At 43.7% G+C, this 21,911-nt stretch overlaps 1 protein-coding gene across 1 annotated transcript; it reads left to right on the top strand.

Moving 5' to 3' along the window:
• Positions 1 to 2,097: 2,097 nt before the first annotated feature.
• On the top strand, positions 2,098 to 14,090 carry LOC118783943 (ribonuclease ZC3H12A). Its single transcript, XM_036537876.1, has 6 exons — positions 2,098 to 2,180; positions 3,367 to 4,064; positions 7,836 to 7,975; positions 9,129 to 9,363; positions 9,927 to 10,033; positions 10,515 to 14,090. The coding sequence occupies exons 2-6, from the start codon at positions 3,610 to 3,612 to the stop codon at positions 11,576 to 11,578; spliced, it is 2,001 nt and encodes a 666-aa protein (XP_036393769.1). The 5' UTR covers positions 2,098 to 2,180; positions 3,367 to 3,609; the 3' UTR covers positions 11,579 to 14,090.
• The last annotated feature ends 7,821 nt before the right edge of the window (positions 14,091 to 21,911 follow it).

The following is a 21,911-nucleotide window of genomic DNA, read 5'->3' on the forward strand; positions in this document are numbered from 1 at the left end:
AAAAATATATAATCTAAAATATGTCTCGCCTCAGAAACGACATGCCTACATGGAAGATGTCAGCGTACAGGTAGGCCTACCCATTGCCCGTCATTTTGGGCAGCATTTCACGGTGAGGTCATGCATGAGAAGCGCCAGGCTTTTTTTAAGACCTCTGTGGTAATGTTTAAACTCTCCTAGCATTACCTGAGAGCTGGCGCTCGCAGATACAGAAGACTAAAACATTCAAAAGACACGTTTTTTTTTATCAAAAAAACAGAATCTCAACTAATAAAAAGAAGTGAATAAAACACGAAACTATAAGAACTATAAGAAATTAGATTTTTTATGTATGTGTGCAATCGTGTTTGCATTAGGACAGGATTTAAGTGACAGGTCATCTATTTTGGGTAAATGTATTCTGTATAGGTAAGATTTAAAAAATAAAAAAAAACCGCGTGATATTTGCACACCACCAGAGGTACACAGCAATCGATGTTGTTTACTTATATTAAATAATTTCTCATTACATCAATTCATTAAAATCGGATTATGATTTACGTCTATCATATTTCGGCCAAGAAGGTGCCGACAGTAGCCTAAGAGTAATTGCCTATCAGATCCAACCCGACGGAAAAGATTTTGTGAGCATGCGCTCTTACTTCCGAACCCTCGTCTTCACTGAAGCAAAAATACTGCCATGTGCCTTCTTTGAGCCTGTTCTTTAGCGATAGCTGTCTGATTTAACATATTATAAATTCACAATTTTACAGTCATTTTGAAGCAGTAGCTCTCGAAAAGAACCATTCTATCCGACTTCTCGTACTCAACCACAATGTAAGAGTGCTGCGGCGACAAGGAACCTACACAAGTTTAGGTTTCGTTTGGTATCGGAACGGAAACGGTTCGTGCAATAACCTTGGATTGTGACCGGGAAGGCGTCACTCAAAGATACCTATAATTTTCCAGGAAAGGTGGAGTGTTCAGCCTAGATTTTGAAACAGCGGAAGAAAATAGTAAGGAAACAATATGCAAATAATACACTTCCACAAAATCACCCATAGCCTACAGGCTGTGCGGCGCTTGAATTCAAATGATTGAAGAGGATTTTATGGATGTTTCTACAATCATTCTGATAGCTGTTAGAAATAATTTTAAGGTTTTTTTTCTTTTTTGCTTCACTGAAATGGCTCCTCAATTGCAAAGGAGCATAATCAATAAATATTGAGCTAATGCAGCCCACAACCAAAAGCCCCACGCTTCCTGATAAAGAATGTAGAACCAACGGCGGAATTGAACTGAAAAACGAGGCTATAGCGACATCTCGTGGAATATTTAAAAGCGTTTGAGTTTCCCTTCCATCAGCAATATATAGTCGCCTCAGCAAGATTTGAGGTTATATACATTGGAAGAGTTTGTTTGCCTGCATGCATCCATATGTATGTAGCTTATGTGTGTATGTATATACGGACAGATAAAATAAATAGACTCGCCAAGTTTAAGTAGTCATGGTTTACTTTGTAGCGGTGACTTGAAAAGCTGTTTTTTTTTTTCTTTGATTTGCTAGGTATAACAATAACTTCCCCAATCCCATTCCAGATGTAGGTTCATATACAGAATGGTAACACCTGCACTGAAACTCGATATTAGTTGTAGCAGCTCAAAGTTTTCCCCAGGGTGGATTAATCATTTTTAGTGCTTATCGGACCTTAATGTTGAACTATTATTATTATTATTTATTAATACTATTTTTGGTGTTGTTAGCTATAATGATGTACTGACTAACTTAGAATCTATCAGTTGATTTCAGTAAAAGTTGATTTAAGTTGGCAAATTTCATAAATATATTTAAGGATATTTGTAATAAAGAAGGAAAACGCGGTTAGAGAATTTGCGGTTGTATCTTAACGCTACATAACACCTTATATGATCATCACAACTATAATTTCATTGACTACATTTCCTTCTTACCTTTACGCTCAAGTGTTGCAAACCAGGAAGAAGAGTGCATGGAACCTAAGCTTACCTTTCCTGGAGCTAAAAAGCGTGATGTCACAGCGTGCAGGTGTCGTATAAAGACACCGGGCCAACGCAGAATGCGTACTTTGGAAGTGTCACGCTGCTGTTTAATGTGGCAAAATTAAAGTAGGAAAGATCCTCCACAAATGTTAAATGGAGAATAGCTGTCCCAAAGACATACGGTATGTTTTATTTTGTTACTTTTACGGTTGTTGTATACTTTTACCAAGTGTTTTAAGTACTGCAAGTTTAAACGAAACACCAAATGTCAAACATGGGTTACCTGTGTTAGACGCACGGCAACGTCCGGTTGATATTCCACTTTCGTGTATGTATAACTAGCTACGATTGCCAGAACACGTCTTGGCTGAATAAACGAATGTACTGTAATGACTTATCATAAAGTCTTAGAACTTGAAACTACTGATTTTTGTCGCTGAAGTGTCCAACGAAAGTCTCATGCTTTTAAAACGTGTTATTCAGGCGAGTTTTTTACTTTATGCGAAAAGCTGATGTGTTTTTAGATCGTTACTGTTGTTAACTACTATGTTAACTGTTCCATGTGGGTGGAAAACTGTTATGTAAATAAAATGTACCACTTCTTTCGAATCCCCGAGTTAGAAGAGAGTCGCGAAGAAGAAAAGTGGTTACACAACGTAAAAGTGTGCGGAAATACTTGAATAAAGCCTCTGACATCTATCTGTAAATGCTGCTCCGTGTTCTGTAACCCTGAAAGAAGGACGCACGGGAATTACATAAAGAGTTCCAAACGAGTTGGTTACTACTCAAAACGTAACCGCTGATGTTTGGTAAAAAATATTTTGCCTGAAATATAACTGAGAGAGAGATGAGAGTCATTTGCGCTATAGGCTAAAGTCACACTTAAATGAAACCTTTTTAATCAATGACTTTTAAGTGTTTTCCCGTTCGTGCTTTATGGGTGTTTTGCGTTTATTAATGGTGAGTTGATATTCTGATGCTCTGAAAAACAAAAGCAGGACGTACATCTTTGGCAACATAGTTAAGTGTGTCATAAAATTCCCCTAACGTTTCCTGCAATCATGCACGTAGATAAGAAACAGTTTTCAAACAAGAGTCATGTGTTTTCCTAGTAAAATTTATTAGTCGCACATTCTTTCAGGTTTATTAGGGTGCTGTATTTTACTTGCTTTATAGTGTGTGATACCATGCTAAAATCAGAAATTGGGAACGGAAATGTTTCAGTATTGCTAACACAGAATTCCAAAGGTCTGTGCCGTGTCTTCACGATCACAAAACTGAGACACTAGCATAAGAGTCTTCCTAGTCTGTTCTCCTTCATTCCAGAAGCAATTTCAGTAACAAAACTGTACTCTTTTATTTTTACAGAGAACATCATCAGCTACAGCAGCAGTGTACATTTCATCTATGAGACATGAGCAAACCCGAGTAACGCCATGACCGAGGGCCAATGAGATTCAGCATCAGCCTTCTACAGACGAAGAGCGTGGTTGTCGATTTCCTCGTGCGGTCTGGAGGCTGGCGTAGTCCGCCCTGCCACACCCAAACTCAGAGAGCTGCTCGGCCTCGCACACGTTAGCTTCCACAGTCCCCTCTCTCAGCGAGGACCACATGCTGTCCGTTACACACCTGGCATCCGTCACGCCAGCCCACCCTGATTCCCCTCGCCGCGCCGCCATGGACTGCCACAGCCGGGCCAAGGCGGACAGCTCAGACCCCGAGCGGCAGGACTCGGCCGAGTTCTGGCTGCAGGTGGACTTCTTCCGCAAGCTGGGCTACTCCACCAAGGAGGTGCGGGCCACACTGAAGAAGCTGGGCCTGAGTGCCGACACCAACACCGTGCTGGGCGAGCTGATCCGGAACCAGTCGGGCTCCAGCAGCGCCGAAACCGAGAGGGACCCGTCCCCCACCAGCCCCCGCGGGGGGTGCACGCTGGTGTCCCGGGGGGGCAGCACAGCCAAGACCCCCGCCGGCCTCCCCAGCACACCCCCACCCCCAGAGGACATGAGGAAAGCGGATGACCAGCTGAAGCCCATAGTCATCGACGGGAGCAACGTGGCCATGAGGTGAGACCCGTTCACACCCCACCTGCTTTCCTAAACGCAGTGAGAGAACCTTTCAGAAGCATCGGGACACTCAGTAAAACACGGGTGTGTCTCGGCTTGCGAAGCTGACGCCTGCGTTGTGGGAAAACCTAAGATGAGTCATGACCTTGTGGGGTTGTACAGGTATCTCATTAGGCCTGGCACATCAGCACTTGAAGTGGGCACCTTTTTATTTGGCTTTCTCAATAAGCTTTCACTTATATTGTTATCATGTTCCTGACATTGAATGAGACATTTTGCATTTTGATGACATCATGTCATACAGTTTACAAAGTAAAGGTAAGGTCATGTCAAACTTTATTTTTGAACTCTTTGTAATGAAACTGAGACAAAGCAACGTGTGTATAGTGCAATAGTGAAAACAATGTTGCTGAATAATATAGCGAAAGTAATAAAATTAAGATAATCCAAGGGATGGTCTAGTAGACGCACTACTTTTGAGCAAAAATAAACATTTACTTTTCTGTGAGTGGGTATATTTGCAAAAAAGGAGTGTGGCTAAATCCAGTCGTGGTCAATAACAGTTAGACAGGATTAGCTTGGACTAGTTAACCTCAGTACATGGAGAACTTGAGACTCCTCTATGATCACTATGATTACACTGCTGATGGCACTATTAAAGAATGTGAGGAAACAAATTTCCAGACAGACCCATTGCTGGAATTTTAGGCGTAGAGAGGTTTGGAGTTTTGGGAAAGATGTGGATAGAGGCATATGTGGCTTGGACTCTGTGGTGGAGATCACAGCCAAGTGTAATACCAGATGCCTGTTATACCATGGTAGAGATGCTGCACATCACGGCTGTGCGCCTGGCCGCAGGGCAAGGTGGCAGCACCAGGAGTACATCACGTCATAGGACAGAGTGTACCATTGCCAGAGGCTGCACAATCTGGCCGAGGATGTTCACCGAGACCGCAAACCTGGCCTCTCTCCCCCCGCAGAGACTGTGTACTCTGATGCAAAAGGAGATCCAGTGGGGTAGAGTTTTGAGGGGCAACAGGTGGCTGTGGGAGGTAACAGGTGACAGGTAAATGGGGAGAGGCAACAGGGTACAGAGAGGCATGACCACCCACCTTGGCATTGGGGTCAGCAGGGGCATCACATGGGCAGGGTAGATGAAGGAGGTGGAATGTGCTGGAACAGTATGCATGTACGTGGGTGTTTCACAGCCAAACACAGGACTTGTCGGAGAGCTTATTTCCAGAACTTTCCCATTTTCCTTTCATAGCCAAGTGACAGAAAAACAATATGCAGATGAGTGGAAATTTTTAAATAGATTATAAAGCCAATTACAACGCTGCGGTGAATCTGTGAAACTCGAGACCTGGGTGGAACGTGAAGATACACGGAGCGGCCAAATACTTGATTTTACCGTCCTAAACACACGAAAGGGCGTGCGTGTGTTGCTCTTCCCTTCGTCCTCAAGCACATTTGGCTTGTACTTGTAGGATCTGAGTTTCAAAGAGGAGCAGCATTTTCGTGTAGTCAGGTTTGAGCATCCAGGGACGTTCCCGTGTCTGGCCGTGCATAAGTATCACTTTGTGTTCTGTGATTAGTGGCATTCCAGACAGACGTTGCACAATGTCTGTGGAACAATCGCCTCCACAACCTCCCTCCCTCCCGCCGTCTCTCTCCCCTCTCTAGCTCTTCCCTCTCTCTGCCTTTCACTCACCTGTACCTGTTGCCTTCCCCTCTGTATATATAATATATATTTTTTTGTTCGCAGTGATTAACTGCGCCCGTGCATGTCTGCAGTGAGCTCACTGCCTCAGTTTCAGTATGCAAATCCCACCGACAAGTCAACACCCGCACTTCCTTCTCAAGGATATTTTCTGAGGTGGGGCGAATCAGCTGAACAGGACTGGCAACACTATCGCTCAGAGAACTCCCAGTACTGCACGTCCTGCTAGTCACATCAGACTGTGTCTTTACACCTCAGGCTGTGCGTTGACACATGGATGGAAAAAAAAAATGTTTTTGTTTTTGTTTCTTTGCTCACATGATACCACATCAGTCTTGGCTCCTGTGACATTTATTTCCTTTTGATAACGTGATAAGGGTTTTTAGCATGGTAAAGGGACATCTTGCTCTTCCTCCAGCCACAGTTTGAGGGGCCAATCTCTTCCAGATCTCGTGCATAACTCACCTGTGTCACCTGTAGACATTTTATCTATCCTGCCTATTTGTTGTCAGTTAAACCTCAAGCTAGCTAGTGTTCACTAGCATACAGACAAACCTAAAGCACTAGTATAGTAGTTTGCACTCTCGAGCTATGGAAAGCTGTTTGGCCACAAAACCACAAATAAACAACAAAAAATGGTTTATTGCCAACATCTGCGATTTTTCCTAAAAATTGTTAAAAATGTTAACAAAGTTAAATTAATGTTTTCAAAGAGTGGGGTGTTTTCAAAGAGTGAGATCACAGGATAGCAAAATGCTCAATAAAAGCAAACGGTATTCTGGTGCAGAAACGTATTGGGGTGAGCAGAAAAATCATCAGCTTTTGTAAAAAGACTTTTCAAGTTGAGATTTTCTTCCAGTGCTCTTTTTTAAACAATGTGTTTGTCAAATTTAATATTTCAGGAAATATTGACTTAATGGATTTCTTCTTGGCTTCAGGTTTTATACACTTATAATTGATTTTCATATTTCATATTTTTCCATTATCTTACTATGGGCTGGGTTTGATGCCAGGGGCCCACTACTGTTTTACAGAAACAGGATTCTGATACCAAAAATAAGCTGTATGATGTCATAATATCTAGCTGTGATGCTTATGTTTTTCGGAATGTTTTTCCAAAGTTAATGGTAAGCTGGGTAATTGAACCAGGGACGTTGGACCACTGTGTGCACAACGTGATCTAGCTTGGAAGCCTACATGAATGTTTAACCAGAAAAAAAGCTGATAAGCACAGAAGTATCAATGGAATTAATGTGCGTTGTGGCCATGCAAATATTTAAACCACTGCTTCCTGAAACTTGCTGTTCTGAGATACCAAACTTCCAATTAGCCTTTGTTTGACTCAGGAAGTTGTTTTGTGTGACTCAGGGGTGTGTTAGTGCTCTTTCAAGTCTACACTGTGGTCTGAAGCTATCCAATCAGATGCTTTGAAAAGGACCCAATGATCAGTTTCAGGTCTTGGTGTGTGAGAAGGTTGTTCTTCTGGGTTTATTCAAATGGTCTTCATAAAATGTTCAATATCTTGTGCTTGTATACAACAGCACCAGGATTCATGCCCTGAATGCATCATAAGCACACACACACACACACACACACACACACACACACACATTCCTATACCCTTGTTCTACATGTATTATGGGTAATAATATGTAATGGTGGTTTATCAAACTTTTCATCAATGTACGCCCTCTCTGTTCTGTGGTTGCCTGTGTCTTATAGTATTTGTCGATTTCACTGTGTATCATTGCTGAGTCATACTTGTCCACCCCTACCATTTCCAGTAGTTTAAAATAAGAAGATATTCCACAGAACTTTTTTTTTAATTGGTTAACCTGTGTTGAAGGCAAAGTAGCATTTAGTCTTGACTATTGTCCCTGGGCTGAATTTAAAGTCAAATTAAGTTCCGTTTAGCCATCAATTTGATACTGTCTTGGTGAATTTTTTTTCATCACACTGTTGAATAAACCTCAGTCAAATAAATCATGAGCTCTACGACATTGTGCAATATTCAAGACCCCCCCCCCCTTTCTTTCTCCATCTGCTCTCAGCCATGGCAACAAGGAGGTCTTCTCCTGCCAAGGGATCCAGCTGGCAGTCAACTACTTCCTGGAGAGAGGTCACACAGACATCACTGTATTCGTGCCCTCCTGGAGGAAGGAACAACCCAGGCCAGATGTACCTATCACTGGTGAGATGTGAATAATGCATTGCGTGTGCGTGTGTGTGTGTGTGTGTGTGTCTGTGTGTCTGACAGGCCATTTGTATCAGATCCATCCACTTAAGTATCTCACTGGTTTGAAATGTGCCGTGCCTTTTCCTTATCCAGTCTATGGATGTTTGCTTGTAGGCTTCGTGTCGTTTCACCTCATTTAAACTTCCTTTCATGCAGCTCCGTCTTTAGTGGGTGTCGTTTCGGGGTAAAAGTGCACTAGTGGTTCCTGCCTGCAAAGCCGTAAACCGGGGTTGTGCAAGCCAGCTTATGGGAACAGACTCCAAGGCCCGGCGTGGGGGTTTTTTCCTTTTGTTTTTTTTTGGTTCTGTCTCTTCCTGGTCAGCCTCTTCGGAATGCTGGGACAGTAGTTTCAGACAGCGTTTAGGGGCATTGTCTTTGATGTCAGCACCTGCTGGCTGTCACAATTCAGTGGAACCAGTACTGGGAAGGGACAAACCACAGGTTAATTTCAATCAGAGCACACCAGGAAGAGAATCGATGGAGCCTCAACAGGGAATTCCCCACCAGGAAATAAAGCTTTATTTTCTCAAAGGGCAAATTGAAACTGCTTTATCTCCAGGGCTCGTCTCACTTACCAGACCAAACTGGGTAGTGGAGGGGTGTGGGGGGGAGGGGTGGTTGGGGGAGGGTTGTGTAGGAAACTGTTTTCCTGCTTTCTCATAAATGGCCTATTTCTGATCTGTTGAAAGGGCTGGTTTTATTCCGCTGTTGCAGTCAATTTTAAAAAATCGTAAATCCTGCTAAATTTAAGTTTAAGCCACTGGCTTAAATTTATATTATATGGTAGCATGTTTTGTATAAACAAGATTGGTTTATGCAAGGTGTTAATCTACATGGAGATAAGGAGGCTGGGCTACTGTAATTCAACATTAAACTCTAAACTCTAGTAAAACTGGATAGGTAAATAGGTAAATATCAAATCCATTGTACACACAGACATAAAAACCACAATCAAACATTGAATTGCCCATAAATAATGTTTTAAATGTCAGATACTGTGTTCTGAAATCTGAAACCTTAAATGAACACATTTTGCCAGCTCTGATCAGAATTTCCCCTCTGGGCCTGCATCTCACTATAAAGCTGATGTAATAATTCCTCCCTCCAGATCAGCACATCCTGCGGGATCTAGAGAAGAAGAAGATTGTGGTCTTCACGCCCTCCAGGAGGGTGGGGGGCAAGCGGGTGGTGTGCTACGACGACCGCTTCATCGTCAAGCTGGCGCATGAGTCGGGCGGCATCATCGTGTCCAACGACACCTACCGGGACCTGCAGAGCGAGAGGCCAGAGTGGAAACGCTGTGTGGAGGAGCAGCTGCTCATGTATTCCTTTGTCAACGACAAGTGAGTACCGCAATGCATTCTGGGCCTGCCCTGACCTCCAACTCTGACGGAATCCCAGCTCAGCTCCCTCAGGCAGGGGGGGCTCGGCTGATGGTTCAAGACTGTTTGACACAGGAGAAATGGAGGTTACAAAAAATCTAATGTTTTAATGCACTCGTTATCTCTGCCAGCTAGTTTGTACCTTGCCTGGCCAACCGTTGAAACCTGGTCATGCAGCGCTTCTAATATTGTTGACTCCTTATGGTTTTGTGCTTGTGTTGTACTCTGCCTCACTTGTAAGTCTCTTTGGATAAAAGCATCTGACAAATGAATGAATGTAAATGTTGATATTGTCAAGGCTTTAAACTTTTTTGTTTGTTAAATCAAATACAAAGGGGTGTCTGTTGAGTGACATTGGGGAGGGGAAGGATTGTAGTCCTGATAGGTGTTGAGTAGGCTAAAATCCCATCAGAATGTCCCAGGCAGTGCTCCAGTCCAGGCTGGCTTGGTTTCTGATTGGCCAGACATGCTGTTGCTCAGTGGAAGGAAACTCTGTTCCATTCCTTACCATCTGCCCCCCCCAGGTTCATGCCCCCCGATGACCCCCTGGGCCGGCATGGTCCCAGCCTGGAGAACTTCCTCAGGAAGAAACCTCTGGTCCCAGAACAGAAGCGCCATCCCTGTCCTTACGGTAAGACCAGGTCACACCCCCAGCAGATGGCAGCAGTTAAACCATTCATATCTGCACATCCGCGGCTTCATTACGAGTGGAGTCAGTCTGACCAGAATACATTGTTCAGGGGTGGAGCGGTAGTATCACTCAACAGTTAGAAGATTTAAGCCCACAGATATTTTCCAGTTACCTTGTGGCAGTGGACAATGACAAAGAATGTTGCACATTTCTGTTCCTAGCATGAGAACTGAACTGATCTCACCTTCACACCTTGAAGGTCTTGGCTTTTGCCAACACTGTGAATACAAAGAAGTTTTTTTCAAACGCCACAAAGAAAGCAGCTGTCAAAGCTCTTGACACTGTCTATGAGTGTTCTGTTTTATACGTCTTTGTTTTATTAATGTTGGCTGTAATGTAACTAGGTAAATCACATGGGGTGGATTAGGTGGTCGGAACAGCTCTGAGACTCACTGGGTCCATATTCCTTCTTTGAATTCAGGAAAGAAGTGCACATACGGGATCAAATGCAAGTTCTATCACCCCGAGCGGGCGAACCAATCCCAGCGCTCTCTCGCTGATGAACTGCGGGCCAACGCAAGGCTCTCCGCCCAGAAGGAAGACAAGAAGCCTGTCTTGCCAAATAAGGGGGCCTACGCCGAGTCCAGCAACGGGCACTGCTCCTTGTTCCTGGATCAGGAGCTGGAGCACAAGCTGACGCTAGAGTCTCACAGCTCCCCGAAACACTGCCAGGTGAGCGAGAACGTGCTGCTCCACAGGAGCGGGGCGCCCCCCGGCAGGAGGTCCGCCTCCAAGAAGGCGGCCACCTGCAGCCAGGCCGAGTGGGCCTGCCACCACCACTCCCCCACCAGCACGGACTCCTCCTTCTGCTACAGCTCTCAAGACCGGCTGGACTCCGGCCTGGGCTCCTATGAGAGCCAGTACTCTGAGACGTCACGGGGCCACAGCGACCCCTACGGGGCGGAGCACAGGCAGTCACCCTGTTCCTCCTCCGGGGGCGTGCAGCGCTACCCTCCCTCCGGTCACCCAGAGAGGCAAGATGGCCGCCCGCCCTGCAGCTGCTGCTCCCACACGGCCATGTCCTCCTGCCTTCAGCAGCCCTATAGCCAAGGCCCGAGCCGCGGAGCCGGCCCACGCTGCCAGCCCTGCTACCCACCCTACGGCGGCTCCCTCTACTCGCCCGCGGTCCAGCACTACAGCCTCCCCACCAACTTCCAGCAGGTCCACTCCGGCCAGCGGAAGTACTGGTCCGACCCCTTCCAGGGGCTGCCGCAGCCTCCTTCATCCAATAGCCTCCCGGACCCCATGCAAATCTCCAGCCCCCGAGAGCAAAGCTTCCCAGGGGCGTACCCTGACCAGCGGCAGTGGGGCCAGCCGCAGCAGGCCCCCTACGGAGCCGAGAGGGAGGAGGTCCGCAAGAAGCTGCAGGCCATCTTCAACCCCTATCAGGTGGACAAGGTCATGGGTATGTTCCCTCATGTCCTGGACCCCCAAGTGCTCGCCGCACAAATCCTCAACCTTAAATCCCAGGGAGGGGTGCTTTGAAGCGCCCTGTCTGCCTTGAGACCCCTCTGTGCCAGCAGAGGCAAGAGTTTCGTTCCTGCTCGTGATCTGTGGTGTCCCTAAGCCACTGTTTTACGGTGGTTTTGAGGGAACGGGGTTTGTTTTGCATTTTCGCTTTCTGTGGGGAATGTTACATGCCATTAAAAAAGCCTGAGGCTTAAACTGTTGATTGTTGTTGTTAGGGGTGCACCGACTGAGATTTCCTGGGCTTATCGTGATTTCAGACGCACGCTCAAACATATCTGCTGATTCCGGTGCTGATACCAATGTTTCAGGAAGTTTGTTTTATTTAAAACCAGTACCTGGAATATGCATTTCCTGATAGCTGTGCCTTGTGTTCTTTATATCAACACCGTAAGGGCTGATGAATCAAAGAAAAAGGAATCAGATGTAAGAAAAACGTCATGGGGGGGATTTAATTACTGTTATTCTTAAAGTGAAAATATGTTTGTTATCTCGATTTTCAGTTCCTTATTGACTTAAGTTATAACGCTGTAGGGTAGATTAGAGTGGAATGTACTACGTGTATGATGAGTGTCAGTGCATCCCTCCATTCAGCTCATGACACTGTCATAGCAATTTAGTATTTGAATGCATTTATCAATAAACGGGCTGTTGAGGATTAAAAATATTCCAGCACCTGTGTTTTTTCATGTTTCAAACACGAGTGAAATGGCTTTGGCTGGCTGTGTGCGTCGGCTTCTCGGTTACCTTCGTGAATATGCAAAACCGCCTTCTGCAATCTGAGATCCTTGGTGTTCCACTCTGCACTTAAAACTGATGCGGACAGAGGAGGCATGGTCAGAGTTCAGGGTGCCCTTTGTAAAGCTCATTGCGGAATTACGAGTGAATGGATGTGTGTGAAGATGAAGCCACAGAGTTAAGGGAAGCAGTGTAGGGGAACATGCTGTGTACAGTGGAACAGAATCACATGTATCTGATAAGCAACAGAAACCAAAATATGTCTACAATGGGGAAAAATAGCATAGCAGTTATGAATATTTTTTTTTTTTTTGCTCCAGACAGGAGTCTTTGCTTTGGTTCATTTTTAAGAATGTAAGATGTGGAGACACACACTCATATAGTAAATTGCATTAGTTGTTCAAAGCCCTTTGAGCTCTTTCCTCCATATTGAAAATTCGACAGAGATGAATCCACTGTTTAGTTGTTACTCTTTGCCACTTTGAGAGGGGGAAAAAAGCAGCTGTCAGTAGCTGTCTCAATCCAAAGTTGTTTAGTACATACTGTACCATAGCTGCACTAGAGTCAGTGTCATCACACTTGGTGTTCATTTACATGTGTTGTACCCACATTTGAGTAGCACTTTATACGTCAAAGCATCAGCCTGCAGCACGGGCAGTCAGTTCTAGACCCCGTTTCTGTCAGCCTGTGGTACACTGTAACCCGGTTTCAGTCTGATGTCAATGCCCAGTCTGTGCATCGGTGCACCTCTAGTTGTTGTGACAACTAAATCTTGCCACTTGTGTTTTTTTTTTTTTTTTGAAATGTGCAAGCATGCGCTCCAGGTACGTAAAATCTGCTTCTGTACCTGCCATTTTTTTAAAAAAGGGTGATGGATAAGGACTGAAGCAGTGGATTGTTGATGCATATTGTATCTTTTCAGATGTAACCTTTATCTTCTAAGACGTAAGACTTTTGTAATCAAAAAAATCTGGTTCTTGTACAAAATAAGCAACGGTTTATCTCGGTTTTGTTAAGTTAAAGCGAATATCAATATTTACTGTAAGCCACATCTTTGCCATGTATTTTGTGTTTGTGGTGTTTTTGAAGGTGACTGTGGGTGGAATGTGATTTATCTGGCAGTATGCAATCCATGTCACTGTCTGCCACTCTAAATGCTAAGAGACTGGATTGGTTCTAATTAAGGCTATGATTCTGGCGGGAGTCGTGGATTTTGTGAACTGAAGAGATAATCAAGAAATATTGTAAAATTCCTGTACAAACAGGAAATAGTAAGCAGAAAATGGTGATTTCATTTCAAATGGGCCATGAAACTTGCCTCTCTCACTGACAGTAGTATCACTGTCTCCTGTTGACTCCTGCTTGACCATATAATCGAAACAACTGCTTGAAGTTTTTTAATATCTTACCAAAGGAGTGTGTAAAGAGTTAAGAAAAAATACTAGCACCAAGTAGCCGCTACGCAGCACCACAAAGAGAGGAATTCATTCTCTATACATAGAGAACATTTCTGGAAGGCTGTGAATTTGTGTTTGGTACAGCACCTAAAGTTCTTACAGATTACAAGCAAAAAGGGGTTTTCAAAAGTGTTTTTCATAAACAAGCTTGATAACTGGGTGGGACAAAGTCCTCCACTGATAGCTGTGTGCTAGGAAAAGCCTCTATGAAAATAACAACGTGGTTCAAACCTACATGGATGGATCTGATCATTTTTATCAAGCTGCAACCGTTTTTTTTTTAAGTCAGTAGAGTATTTTATTCTAACTGGGCTAACACATTGATCCTGTGTTTGAGTTTATTCATTTCTTAGGAGAGACTCAAATTTATAATTGTTTTGGTGGTAACAGCCCGTAGGTGTTTTTTCTTTTGGTGCTTTTGAAGACTTTGAACTGTATGTTTTTGATGTTCTGATGTTTTGATGACAGATAAGACATACATCTCTAGATTGCCTTTGGTGAGCAACATGCTGTTTAAAACAAGACAAAGCTACAACTGTAAGTGAAGACAATTTTGCATAGCAAAGATTTGTGCCATTGTTTGAATTTTCATTGTAAGCATTATGGAAAATATTAAAAACATCTGTATAGATCTCATAAGAATACCCATACCGCTACGTGTATGTATTTTCATGGCTTGCTGCACATGTTTCAGTGACTTGCTAATTGCCTGGTCTTGCCGGTGACAAGTACACAAAAATCTCATTCTAAACTTAGCACTGGTTATGACTCTTAGTGAAGAAATTCAAAACAGTAAATGGCAAATACCAACAGTGTGTGGGTAATATTCTCCTCTCTCTTGCTCAGGGAACAAAAACCACTTTCAGCTCAAGCTACGGTCAGTACCTTTTCCAATAGCTCTGCAGTGAAAGTCAAGCAAATGTCAGTATCAGTCTTTGCATTTTCTCTGAATTATTTAGCTTGATTAGAAATGTAAACCATCTGATGTGAAACCTTATCCTGGTGTCAAACCAGTGTATGGAATGGAAATATAAAATGGCCCGCATGACTCTAAAGATTTGATTGTGAAATTTTGTTTTGATTATTTCTGCAGTTTAAAATGTGTATTTCAGCATACGTCTCATGTGTATGGGCACTGTGTGTCAAAAGTGTTGTGGTGGTCATTTAAAAGTTACCTAATGAGGTAAATAAAGTAAGTTTAATTCATGCATTACAAAGCATTACATGTACAGTATGCGCTGAGCTCATTGCAGCAGAGAAACCTTTGTTTTAAATGTAGTGTGCCAAATCCGTTCCCGATGATAGCAAGTCAGTTTTCAAACGCTGTTTCACTTGGGATGTGTCTGTCCTTGTGCTTCGCGTTTCAATGGGATTGAAACAATTCAGTTTTATGATAAAGGAACCAGTTTAAAAATATGATTGTAATGCATTTAATCCTCTGTATGTTGGAAAACCATGTTACGGCCTTTGAAATAAAAAAGTATTCTACGTTATTCCATGTTTATGTCCACTCTTGTACTCCAAAGAGTTTTTGGTTGAAATAACTTGCATGATACTGAGCTACTCCGATGTATGTATATGTATGTGTGTGTGTGAGGGTTATGCATGTTTTTGCTTTTTTCAGACTGCCATCTCTCACTGTAGGCAGCTTTGTCACCAGTTCTCCTTTGCAAATGTGTGCACACTGCATCTGTATTAAAATCTGTATGCCTGTTGCTGATCCCGATGTGCAGTTTGTCAGCCAGGCCTCACTGTACTCTGGCCCACAGCTCCTCCAGGGCCGACCCTGCTCACAGTGGCTTCTAAATGGTGGGGGCGGAGTGCATTGTGGGTAGTATGAACCTCTGTGAACCCTCCACATGGCGCTTCACTCTCCCCATGCACCAGCTCTGGTGAAATGTGTCAGAGCAGGCTCCTCCAGCATATCTGACGGGTGTTCACATGTTTTACCTTTCCGTAACTTTGCACAAACCAGAGTGAGCCAAACTGTTATTTGCATTCCAGTGTGAAGTCATGCAAGGATGTGCTGCCCTTATAGTAAGAATTCTATTCACACAATGGTCCCTGTCCTCTTACAGATATGTGGGGCTTCCCTTTTCTGGGGGACCTCTATCTGTTTCTACCAGCATTACTCACCTGTCGGTCAGAGGCCCCAGTGGGCAGGGGTGAGTGGAAAAAAATTAAACAGTCTTTCCTTACATAACCCATCCAGCCAGCAGGCATGGGAAAGGGAAGGTTCCTGATTATATTAAGAGAAATGAATGCAAGTGCAGCTCTCATCTAGACGCAGATTATATTTGCTGGTGTTTTTCTGGCGTTGTTGGTGAATGTAGTGGTGCGTCACGGAGTGTCAGGTGTAGACCTGGAATGCTGCTTTTCAGGTATCCTCCTTGATGTTCCCTTTGTCGTGCGGGTGTTTGCGCGGTCAGCTTCCGTGCGTTCTGCTCTGAAGCCGTCTGAAGGGTGGTCCCTGCTAGCTGGCTGCTGAAGTCTGGGGTTTGTATGAAGCTAAATGTCTTTGTTGTTGTTGTTTCCTTTCAAATTAGCCTCTCGGCTATGATGTTTGAGCGAGATGTCAAGGTTAACAGCAACGCCTCCTCATTTCAAATGGCATGCAAATACTTTCCATTGCTGGGAACTGGGAATGCTAATGTGAGATGCAGTCCCAGAGATAAAGAAAAATATTAAATTAGGAAATTCCCCATCTATGGATGATGGTTTAGACAAAAACTTAAAACCAAATAGAAAAAGTGAAACCATAGTTGCAAAAGGGCATTACTTTGTGATGGGATTGTTTGAAATGATTTGCCGTGTCACAGGTTTGCAAAATTAAAAAGCTCATTCAAAACAGAAAAAAATTCAGGTTCACTTGTTCCTTGTTTTGAGGTACACTCATTTGCATTGACTTTTATTACGCTCATTGGTACTGCTTGTTTTGTGATAATTGGCTCACCTGATACACAGTTCTTCAACATGATGATTTGCATAGATTTCATTGTGTTGGTATTTGCATTGGCTGAAGTCCCTGGGGTATGGATAGAGATGATGCATGTTTCAAGCGATCTCTGAAGCATGTCTTCTCCTCTCCTGCTAACTGAGCCCAACGGCCTTGCATGTCAGTGAGGGGGGGATCTACTTATTTTTGCTGAGTTATCAGAGAGGAGCCCCATACTCTGGCTTTAATCTTGAATTACTTTGAAACAGACAGAGTTGCAAGGAAAGAGAGCTGTTTTCAACCGTCATGCGGACAAGTTTGGAAAAGGTCCAGGGTAGATTTCTCCTAGATATCTGTATTAATTTTGCTATAGACACAAATGCAGGCTTATCAAGGCAGGGCCTGGGGGGATGGGGTTGGGGGGGGGGGGACTGTATCCAGATCTGTGCTCAGTTGCATGTGCTCAGATTCACACAGGTCCTGTTGTCTTTTTTTTGTCTTTTCCTCTCCGCATGCCCAGCCCAGCCTGCCTGGCACTTGTCCCAGAGCAGTTTGGCATCTTGAGACGTACCCACTTTTCTGTTTTGCTTTTGCTTTTGTGTCATTCATAGTGTTTATGTGGCCTGCTCTCTATTTTGGTAGGCAAGGATCCTTAGTGCCTACCTTGAAATGGTACTTGCTGCATCTTGATATTGAAAAGCATGAGGCATGAGTGTAAGTAGCTGATGCCTTTTATATATTTTCCCATGCAGTGCACAGGGGTCACAACCCTGGCAGTTTACCATTCCATTCTCTGTTATTGTTAGCTAAGGAGGCAATTAATTATCTGTGTAATTAACACACTGCCCTCTAGTGGCACCTCCAAAATGTGTATAAGAGTATAGCTTACCACTTCCTTCTCAGTTTTTCCAAAACCATATTTGCGCTGAACCTAGTGCAGTGGGCCTGTTTCACTTCTGTGTGGCCTTCTAGGAACATTCAGAACTCTCCGTCCAGTATCAGCTTTCTCTTTCTGCAGAGATGGCTGCTCTCCCTCTCCACTACATGTCTGTCCTCTCAGTAATGTACAGGATGCAATAATTTCTCCAGAATGTAATCATTTCTGCGACCTACTTCATCAGCCCATTTGGTGTTATCAAGATTCAGTCATTATCAGTAATACGGGGCGACTTAGTTTTGTTTATAACTTGTTTTAGTGACAAATTGTGTATTTTAAATGTTATACACAATCTATCCTTTAGCTGCCCTGAGGCTCCTCCTAAACCCTTTTATATTGCCACTGTTTGTGTTTCAACTAATTGTATCCTTCTGCCATGTATTTTGCATTGCACTTACATACTGATCAAGGCATGCACTCCCATTCTCAGCACTGTGGTTGCCACTGACCCCTGTTCATGTGCAGTTAGTGATCTCCTGTTTCTGCAGCCTTCCAGGCCAGTTTATTAGATGTACTTTGTAATTCATTCTGAATAAGACAGTAACTGTCATAACTCTGTCTCCTGAAATGTGTGACAGTAAATTATATAGCCCTGAAACTGAGTTCTGCAATTACGTTAAAGCCATTCATGAGGAGGTTTGTCTCAGACCAATTTTCAGATGAACCGTAATGTATCGGAGCTGCTAGCCCGGTACGGAATGCATCTATAATTGTCTATAATTGTGTGTGATTTATTGTTGTAGGTGATTCTATTACATGCTCTGTTTTATTTGTCTAGCTTGCTGAATGTTGTTCTGTCACTGAGTGAAAGTTTTAATTGTGACCTGCCAGGGGACTGCAGATGAAAATTAGCCTTAGCCTAACTCTGGTACAATGCATCAAATGGTAACATTTATGTTTAATATTGTACATGGTCCCTTATGAATAAAATAAATAAATAAATAATTGGGACAATAAAAAATAACAATGTACACAACTGTTCCTAACTTATCCGTTTATTGTACGAAAACAGTTATAACTTTGTTTCAGATGTTTTATGGTTAGTGTGTTTTGTTTACTTTTTGTTTTTTGTTTTGTTTTGATACTTTTACCACCTGCACTGTATATAGCTGTCACCTTCACCTGCACACCGGGGAACCAATAAAGACCCTTGCCACTTCATTTGTTGTTTGGCTCCATTTTTGGATTTTTTTTTGCCTAGCTGCTGCGGTTGTCCCGTCACACAGAAAAAGCCTGAATCAGCAAGCACACATGATTTACATATTTCAGCCTCAGTTCCCAGGAAGCAGGCAAATGTTTTCCAGCAAACCAAACAACTGCTCATTCCCACCTTTGATGACTTTATAAGGAAGCTTTGATAGTTTCCTCATTCATGGGTGGTGTAAAATCCCGATATGTAAATCTGAACAAAAACCCCATTTGTAAAGTTAATGTTTAACTAACTTAAGTTATTACCATTGGCCCAGACAGAATTCTCTATCTGTCCAGGAAATGGTTGGATTATGTGAGAGTAGTTGACTGATTAGTCCACATGAGTGAGGTGTTGACCATGCTGGGTAAAAGGTCACAAATGGTGCATTCATAAACTCAGAGAGGTAGTCAAAGAGAACAAACTCAGCATATCAACTGCTGATTATTTATTTGTTTGTTTGGTTTTTTTAATGCTCTATCATCGAATGCTTGGCAACTCCTAATTCTGGAAAAAGTATTGTAGAGGATTTATCCTGGATAGGCACTTCATGAGGAGATTTGTACAGGCTCACTGTGAGTGCTTCAGTGAGGGAGTCCCTGGGTTGCAATAAGGCGGATATTCCCTGGCCTACCTGCTCCCCCAGCTGTTGGCTGCCGGTCGTCGGCTGATGTCACAGCTGGGATCTACCTTGGGCCTTGTAGCTCAGCTTGTGCTCAAAGTGAACGCCTTGACCACTGAGCTACTTGGGAGTCTCCCAGATGGTAAATCAGACAACTCTGTCTCACTGTGTTGAAATGTTGTGCAATACTTTGGTTTTGTAACAGTGCCATCATGAAGTGAAGTCTTTGTTTAAAAGTTGTGCCATACCGTCATGCTGATTTTGGAATTCCTGTAAATCTCCTCTGGGAAACGTTTTGCAGATGGAAGTCTCATTCACAGAGCTCACCCTCACGCTTCTCAGTGCCTTCCCTGACCATCCCTGTTCTATGCAGATCCGTTATGCTCTCAGTGCCTTCGCTGACCATCCCTGTTCTATGCAGATCCGTTATGCTCTCAGTGCTGATGTCAGCCCTCGATTCCTTTGATTTCAACACTGTGCCGAAATGCGCATGGTCTCAAGATGGACCCCTTTGCAGACTGGTTGAGAAATTCAAAAATGATTCCCCGGCCCCCGGAAAAGGCGACAAAGAAACACTGCTGGAAAACAGAGGAATAGAAAACGGAGAGTTAAATATGGCACCTTTGACCCCTGGGTGGTGTTTCAGGTGCCACTGTGGATTCCCTTCAGAAATACCCAGAGAGGCCTCAACTTGTTTGCATTGGGAGGCGGTGTACAGCTCTTCATCAGGCAGTTAGCTCTAACACAGCTGTCACCGGTGTGAATGATGGAGACGAGTTTGTGAATGTTAGCTGCGGAATGCTCCCCCTTTTGCATGTCAGAGCACAAACACAGAATGCTCTGAATCTGTACACGGCCTCCCTGGCTGTTACGGGTTTGTCAGAATATGTACAGCTTGCGAGTGCAACAGCATTGCAAAAACACCATCTCATATTTAGAACACCGACGTTGCCTACCTGGCAAAGCTCCAAGTGTAAGCGTTGCATTGCGGATAAAAATAATCCTTTGTATCCATCCAAACAGGTTTACATACCTCCTGTTTTTTTTAGCACTGTTGCTCATTTGCAAACCCTAACATTAATAATCTGACACCTTGCACAAAAACTCATCAGGGTTTGTAATTACTCTGTGGTGGCTGTGTTCTGAACCAAGGCGTCTGGGCTGAGGATCAACTGTGGTCTACAGTACCACAGGGGTGTAACTGACTTTGTTACCAATTAAGGTAAACCTTCCAGGTTGTTAGGTAGGACGGGTAGCAGAAATGAAGCAATTTCCCCCATGTGTCACTGTACCTGTATGAACTTCTCAGAATGCTGAGATGCTGGGCTTTCCGTGGTCGTAAACAATGTGAATTTCGGCTGATGTGGAGATGCCCTCGATAGATAACCTCACTGCTTGCCGATGTTGTGTCAGATCGCATCTTCAGATCTTCAGTGTCCTGTTAAGTGGAGGAACTGAAAGACGTGTGATGAGAAGCACTACGTGACCTGGATTTAGCCAGACACACACATTCTCGCAACTCCCCAGCCAGCAACACGCCGCACACAAAACCATAACTGCACAGGAAGGCTCGTGCCACAAAACGGCCTGTCTGTAGCACAACGCTCTCACAACGTTGCAGCAGCTTTGCGGGAACATTCGACACACCTTTATTTCACAACCTCCTGCAGCAAATGTATGGCATACAGCCTGCGAGGACTGAACCATAGAGACTCAGCAGGTTTAAGCTTGCTGCACGGTGCCTCCTGGGATTTCAGACCACAAATGAACTCTGTGTCCTGATCTTTGAACACGTGCTCACCTGGTGCTTGAGTCCTCTTCCGTTCTCTGCATTCAAAAACATTTTAACCCTGTTATAAGGACGCGGCTTTGGGATTAAGAACAGCGGTAGGGTGTGCTGCAGCTACAAATAATGCAAGATATTCTGATACCATTAGGTAATGGACCGCAGTGACAGATCTCAACAGACTGGCAGCTTATCAACTTCTCAGTCTGTTTTCCTGTTAGCTTTTTGTTGATTTTTAACTGACATTGTGCCTGCACTTAATGGAAACTGTTAGTATGTCCACATATGTGATCTCACATCAAAGCTGATTTCCTGCGTAAGCCAGTGTTGTGCATACTTCAACATCACATGTGTAACTTCTGCAAAAATTATGTTTTCACTGAAACAAAAAAATTTAAACCAGGTTGTATCAACCGGCTATGGCCTGATGGGATTCCTGAGCAGAGCGGTATGCTCAGCAGATGAAAACATCCATTTCACACACCAAACAAATCAGTTTAAGCCATCACTGTGAAATTTTTATTCAGCAATACTATACTTTGTTCGGCAGAGGTGGCCAGGTGTTATTACAATTTTATATTCTACTATATTTCATATCAGGACCTGCCCTGTTCTCTACTTTACTTGATCTATGGACTCGTAGTTTAGCTTTTCGAGTTTAGCCACGCCTACGCGGCCAGTCGGCCA

Source organism: Megalops cyprinoides, chromosome 10, assembly GCF_013368585.1.
Source record: "Megalops cyprinoides isolate fMegCyp1 chromosome 10, fMegCyp1.pri, whole genome shotgun sequence".
Taxonomy (NCBI): Eukaryota; Metazoa; Chordata; class Actinopteri; order Elopiformes; family Megalopidae; genus Megalops; species Megalops cyprinoides.